The 7,249-nt window shown below is 48.4% G+C and overlaps 1 protein-coding gene across 1 annotated transcript; it reads right to left on the bottom strand.

Moving 5' to 3' along the window:
- Positions 1-5,496: 5,496 nt before the first annotated feature.
- Positions 5,497-6,278, bottom strand: LOC102980092 (39S ribosomal protein L32, mitochondrial-like). The gene has a single exon (XM_024133878.1). The coding sequence runs from the start codon at positions 6,266-6,268 to the stop codon at positions 5,702-5,704; it is 567 nt and encodes a 188-aa protein (XP_023989646.1). The 5' UTR covers positions 6,269-6,278; the 3' UTR covers positions 5,497-5,701.
- Between the last annotated feature and the right edge of the window lie 971 nt (positions 6,279-7,249).

Here is a 7,249-nt window from a genome sequence, read left to right as displayed (position 1 = left end):
CGCGTACCACAAAAAAAAAAAAAAAAAAAAAAAAAAAGCACCTAAACCTCCCTGCTAGTCTTATTTCTGGGGCACCCCTGCCTCTCTTAAAGGAAAGAGCTTCTTAGAGCTTCCCTATGCTTATGGGAGGAGGGACCTGTCATTGGCCTCCATTCTAGCTGGAGGTGTGGGCCCTTCTCCCCTGGGCTGCACCTAAGACTAATTCTTTGTCTCTGTTATTTCTAGCCCCAAACGTGCGTCTTAGGTTTCCTGCCACCTGGCCTGACGGCCCAACCGCCCCAGCTATATCTCTGCACAGCCCCAACCAGACATGGAGATTCACCCCTGGCTTCCTGACATCTCTCACCCCTATGGCAACCACAACTATTTTTAGCAGAGCTCAGGGGGAGCCGAATGACCTCACTGCCTCATGTTTTTGACATCCTCCAGAGACCTCAGTCCTCCCAACGTTGGGTTTCACTTTCCACTGTTTTTGCTAATCCTCCAGCTGCCTGGGTTTCTTGGAGTGAGTCTTGGGCCCAGCTCAGGGAAGACCCTTTGTCCCCGCCCCACCCCCACCCCGGCTGTAACCCCTAGCCCTACGTATTTAGGGCCCTCAGGCCCATTCATTTTTCTCAAAGCTGTCAGAAATTCTCTATCCTTTCCTGGGTCAGAATCCCAACATCTGACTCAAGTTCTCAGTCTAACCTAAATCTTTCCTGCTGTCAGGGTTGCCAGATTTAGCAAATAAAAATACAGAATACCCATTTAAATTTGAATTTCACATAAACAACAAATAATTTTTTAGTTCAGCATGATTTAGGTAATATTACACTAAAAAATTATTCACTGTTTATGTGAAATTCAAATTTAACTGGGAATCCTGTATTTTATCTGGCAACCCTACCTGCTGTATTCCTTCTCAGTAGAGCTGCAGTTATTATATGTTTTGGTCTCAGGATCCCTTTATACTCTAAAAACTTATTGAGGACACTCAAAGAGCATTTATGCGGGTGAACTGATGTTTATCATATTAGAAATTAAAACATAAATTTAAAAATATTTATTAATTTATTTTAAAATTAGTTTTAAAAAGTGACAGTAATAACTCATTACACATTTACACATACAAAACATTTTTACAAAAACTTGCTATATTTTCCAAAACAAACAAAAAAAATAGTGAGAAGAGTGGCATTGTTCTACATTTTTTGCAAATGTTTTTAATGTTTGGCTTAATGAAAAAGAGACAGATTCTTTTCTTTAAAATTACAAAATTTAATTGTGGTAACAAAATACATAACATAAAATTTACCATCCGAACTGTTTTAGGTGTGTAGTTTGATTGCATTAAGCATGTTCACATTGCTGTGCAGAGTTGGATTCTTATGTCTCCTTCAGCATCCGGTCTGTTATAATATCACACACCATGAAGCTTCTGGAAAATTCTACTGTGCACTCGTGAGAGAATGAAAGTAAAAAGGCAAATGATGTTTTCATATTATGATGAAAACAGTTTTGACCTTGTTTTCCTCTGAAAGGACTTGGGGGACCCCCAGGGGTCCCTGACCACACCTTGAGAGCTGGTGCTCTAGAGCAATACCAGAGACTTCAGTGGTGATCAGTAGCAGCAACCTTGCCCCTGACATTGATTTGGGGTGGCTATGACACACTGCACACATACTTTAATGTGATTCCAAGCTGGTTCTTATTTCTGAGCTAGGTAGTGGGGGTGGCAGGAGGCTGAGGCCAGATCTTGCCTAGTGCCTTAGCAGGGATGAAAAAAAATGGGTCTAGAAAGACTCGGACCCAAGGGACCTAGGGGTGGCACACAAGTTATGAAGTGGACCAAGCTGACTCAGAGAGAGTTACAATTCCGCCTCATCTTGAGGCTCTGAGAGGCTCTAAAGAAGGTAAACTCCTCCAGGCAGGGAGAAAAGAATGGATGGGCTCCTGGGGACAGGGTCAAAGAACCAATGTGCTCGCTGCCCCAAGCGGCCCCAACCATGGCTGGCAAGGAGGGAGCTGACCACCTTACTCTCCCTGTCCCTCCCTGGTGCTCCTCTGCTCGTTCAGACCCTCTCTCTCATTTCCTGCCACGGCTAGTGGTTGTGAGGAAGGACAGCTGGGCCCTCACATTTCAACTGAGTGGACTCAAGTGAGACCCTGCCTTGGGGCCTAGACACCTAGAGACTTTAGTTAGTGGGGGGGGGCTTATTCCTTTACTGACCGATCTAGTGACAACAGAGTGGGGACCCAAAACCGCCAGTGGTCCATCCCTCGTCCACACAAGTGGTCCCATTACAACCAAGTCCAATGGAACATGAGTGTCCTACGCATTTTTTGTACCAGACATACACCCTTAGCACACTCACCTCTGGACTGTTCACGATCCTCCTGTAGATGTTATTTTATAGCTTCAACTTTATTATATACAAATTCCTTGAGGGAGGGAACCATGCCTTTATTGCTTCTGTATTTTCCACAGCACCTAGAACAAAGTAAGGTCTCAATACACATTGATAGGTTTATTAGGGGATGGCTTTTCACTGATTCAACTATCAGATTCCCATTTCTAAGGGGCTGGGGCCGGGAGAGCAGGTGGAGGCCCTTTATTAAACATTTATTGAGTACCTTCTCCCACTCCTTAGTTTCTTTGGGGAGGTGTTGCTTACAAAGCACGTTCATGAGTCATCCAGTTTAATCCTTGGGGCAACAGGACTGGTGTGAGTGTACTGTGAAAGGGGCTCTCTAAGTGACTGCACTGTGTTCTGCCTAAAGGAGGAATGTGCTAAGCCAGGAGCTTGTCTCTGGGGCAACAAGTACATGTGTGGGATGTCCTCCAGAGCTGTACTGGGGAAGCGCGTCCTGAACGCGGCCACCTGGTGCGTCCTGGCTGAGAGGCTGCTACTCCATGAAGACCATTCGTGGCCACAGCGTTCCCTGCCCAGCTCCCGTGCCGCCCGAGTAACCGTCCCACTGAATCTCGGCTTCCCCTCGTGTGAAATGGCCAACAGACAGCGAATGTGCTCATCAGCAAACCCGAGTGTCTGGTTGGTTTCACAGCAGTTATACTTTTCATCATAAATCAACAAATTGGCATTCTGGCTGTGTCTGTTCAACTGGAGCTTTGTGAGTCTGCCCCCTAGTCTCCTGGGCCTGTTGCAAGCAAGGTGTCTGAGCAGCCACGTGAGGCCCAGACCCTGAATTGTGAAAGGGTCTCAAGGGAGACCTGGCCACTGTGTGAGGTTCTGAGGAGGACACAGCCAGCTCTCCCCAGGTGCCACCTGGCCAATGGCTTTTCCATTCACAGAGAACTGGGCACTGGGCTGGGAGGCAGAGCAAGCCAGGGGTTCCTTAGCAGAGGGGGACTCCATGCCAGCGGCTGGCCTGCTACCAACCAGGGGCCCACCTGCTTGATGGGCACAGCCAAGGATCAGGAAGACACTGCAGGCCAGGCTGGAGGGTGATTCAGAATCCAGCCAGGGAACTTTAAAAGGTCACTGCACCCTTTCCTGGGGTCTGGGTGAGGCATGTGGTCAGCCCTGCTGGGATAGCTGAGTGCCTGTGCCGTCCAGAGCCCGTGTCAGCGCTGCCTGGAGCTGCATTCTCCTCGGAGGGGAAAGCAGTGAGGAGTAGGGAGGGGGTGGTGCCGGCTGGGCCCTCGTTTCCGCCCGGAAATGGGATTTTGGCTTCTTGGGCTGGGAAAATCCTGGCCGGCACTGTCTGTTTATCAGGGAGGCTGAGTCAGTCTCCTATCTCCTAAAAAACTGCTGTTTCTAGAATTTCATTGGTCAGCACCTCTCCCAATGCCTTCCTTTTCTCTGGGGAATTCCTTTGGGGGCTGGGGACAGTGGGGAGAAATTGGCTCTTTCCTAGAGACTGAGACCTGAAATCAGAGTTTTTGCCCATTTATGGACTGAAAGCCCCCCTCCCCAACCCTAGGATGACTCATTCCCCCAACTTGACCTAAATGCCCCCAGAGGGGAAAAGGTGAAATTGAGAAGGTGGGATTAGCTGGGGGAGAGGACTGGTGGCTGGAGGGAGGAGGGAAGGGCCTGAAAAGCATGGGGGATTCTTCCGAAAAACAATCGGTGAGGGGGAGGATTTTAGAGCCAAAAGGAGGCAGGATAAGAGTGAGAGAGGGAGGAAGAGAGAGAGGTTTGTACCCCAGAGAGAAGCTGTGTGCCCAGTGGCATAAAATTCCTCTAAAGGCAGCCGCTCTGTAGAGGCAAGTTAAGGCTCTCACCTGGAGTCAGTTCTCAAACTTTGGTGTCATCAGAGCGACTCACCGGTCTTGTTAAAAATGCAGATTCCCAGGCCCCTGGGGGCTGCACTCAAGCTCCCCAGTGATCTGAAGCAGGAAGCTCTGAAACACAGGAAGAGAACTGGGAATCTGGGAGCCGGCTTTTTCTCTGGGGCCTGGGTTGTACAAGGCAACCCCCATCCCCTCTGCCAGTGTCAGAGGCAGAGCCCTGGCCCAAGGGTGACATTTAACAGACCGTCCCCCCCCTCCACCAGCCTTCTACCAAGGATGGGAGAAGCCCCGTTGTCTTCCTCAGGAGGAGAAAGCCAGTTGCAAACAGGCAGAAGAACTACCTTCCCAGCTCAGCAACACCCACCTCCCCCGCTGTCAAGCTTTCACAAACAACTGATCAGCTATACAAATAACTGCTTTCCTATTCAATAAAATCCTAGAACCTTTAGAACTCAGGGACGTCAGAGATCAACTAAGGTGATTTTCCACCCAAAGCAGAAATTCTTTCCTAGCAACAACTCCTATATCTCTATCTCCAACTCACATCTCTTTCCCAAATTCCAGACTCCTTACACCTCTTATGGCCGCTGGAGGTCGAAGTGCTCCCTAGCTTCCCCCACCCCCCTCCACCTGCCACCTTTCCCCCTCTCGAATAGTGGACGCACCATCCCTCAAGTCCTTCAGGCCCCCCCCAACCCCTGGCTATTCTCAACAGGCAGCCAGAGGAATTAACCAAAAAAATCCTTAGTCAGATTACGCCATTCCTTTTGCTCAAAACCTCCCACTGGCTCCCCATTTCACTCAGAAAAAACCCGTAACCTGTATAATGGCTCACAAGGCCCTAGGTGCTCTACTTCCCGACCCTTGCTACCCATCTTGACCCTCTCTCTGCTACTTTCTCCTTCACTCACTCTGTTCCAGTCTCAATGGCTATTTTTGTTTTAAAGTGCCATACAAAGGCAATTTTAATCTGCTAAAACAAACAAACAAACAAACCAAACAGAACGAACTTTTTCTTACTGCTACATCTACCGTCTTAAAAAAGCGATACCCAGAATTTAAATAACCTATTTTCAGGTGTTACTTAAACAAAAGCATTTGTGTAAGTATTCTTGTAAGAAAAACCAGTGGCAAACAAAACCAGAGCCCAGATGCATAATTCTGGCTACGAATTTTAAATTAGGTTTTATTTTTCTGTCCTGAAAATTCTGTTTACTAAAACTTCATAGTATAATAGAAACAGACACATAAATCCATTGAGCCTCTGCATAAACAAACATTTTCAGACGTTACTCCTGATGCATTTTTCAAATTACTCGCAAAAGACTAACTGCTTATAAAGAATGTTTTAGGCTATGCTGATGATTTGAAAACAAGCACACAACCAGTATAAAAACAAAGAATCTTCCTCTTTTTCAGGAGAAACGTCTTATGTGGAGTTATCCTCTCGAAACATGTTTGGTGTCAATTCTGGGTGAACCAGGATGGCCGCTTCCATTCTCTCTCAATGATCCTCTTGCCCTGATCTCGCTTGGAGGGTGTCTCCCCCAAGTACAGCACCATGGTCTCCACGGTAGGAGCCTTGAAAGGGCCCCCCTCTTGCTTCCCTATCTGTCGTCTGATTTCCGCTGTCTCTTTACACACCTTCTCATAGCAATAGCCACAGAGGACGTGTTTCTGTTTCAGGTGACCACATTCAGGGCAAACGTCTATATTGTTCTTAACTGTAATAAGCTTATGAAGGTTTCTTCTCCTGCACCTGTTAACTTCAATGCTGCGTCTGTTTTGGGGAGCTGCCATCCAAAAGATGCTCTCCAAAAAGCTGGAAATCTCCTTACTTCCATTGGTATCATTTGCTGGTTCTGTAAATATAGCTGGACCTTGGACCGCTAATGCTGGTCCCCATTGAGGACTGGGAAAGCCTGGCCGGCTCTGCCGATGTTTCCGCTGCAGTTGCTCCCAACAGTTCCGGAGGAGTCCCTGGGCTGCAGGCCACGGCGGAACCATTAGCATCGCCATGGCAGGCACCATGTTGCTCGCCCGAAAACCTCAATGGCTGTTTTAGAACTAGCCTGACCTGCTCCCACCTTAAGGCATTTCTATTGTCTGTTCCCTCCACCTGGAACACTGTTCCCCCAAATGTCTATGTGGTTAGCACCTCCCTCCTTCAGGTCTTTGCACAAATGCCACCTTCTCCACGAGCCCTTTTCTGATCACCCCAATTTAAAACGTTATTCCCTGTCCCCTTCCCATTCTCCTCATGCATATGACCTGTTAATATACTATATAATTCACCTATTTATTATATCTATTGCTTTGTCTATCTTCCTCCACTAGAATGGAAACCCCATAAGGCTAGAGATTTTTGTCCGTTTTGTATACAAATGTATCCCCCCAACCCCAGCCTCCTCTTAAAAATGCCCAGGCTCCTCAGCTAGCCCTTTGTCCTGGCTTCATCGCAGTCCAGACATGCTCTGACTGTCAGTGAGTCTCTGGATTCTGGCTTGCAGAGCTGAACAGGAGCTCTAGTGGGATGTGGGCGCTGTGCCATGCAGGGGACTGCTGAATTGCCATTTCCCCTTCCCACCAGTCCATCGGAAGGTCCAAGGCAGCCTGACTGGATGGGGTCCGGGGAGAAGGGAAGGGCTCCTCCTGACATGCCTGCCGTGGGGGTCTCCCCGCTCTGCACAGAGGAGCCTCGGTACTACCCAGTGAGGGGGTTTCCACTCAGGGACAGCCTGGATGGACTTGCCCCAGGAAAGGGCTGAGGGTAAGGTGAGAATTCTGACCAAGACTTTCTTGTCTTGGTTTCTGAAGGCCCTTTTCCTGTCTCCCAAAGTTGCCCCCGGTGGTTGTCTGGGTTATTCACATTCCAGAAGCGCTGATGTGGCACTAAATATTCCTAGGGCTCCAGCCTTCCCCCCTGGGGCCCAGAGTCATCTCTTTGAGCCTGCTTTCTGGAATGTTTTTGGTATGAAGCATCCTGGCAAGCGAGGGGAAGCTCCGTGCAAA

This window comes from Physeter macrocephalus, chromosome 4 (assembly GCF_002837175.3).
Source record: "Physeter macrocephalus isolate SW-GA chromosome 4, ASM283717v5, whole genome shotgun sequence".
Lineage (NCBI taxonomy): Eukaryota > Metazoa > Chordata > Mammalia > Artiodactyla > Physeteridae > Physeter > Physeter macrocephalus.
This window is presented reverse-complemented; position numbering and strand designations above follow the sequence as displayed.

Bases quoted from the DNA above. Each gene is read 5' to 3' on its own strand.
- LOC102980092 (XM_024133878.1), bottom strand. From the start codon at position 6,268: ATGGTGCCTGCCATGGCGATGCTAATGGTTCCGCCGTGGCCTGCAGCC.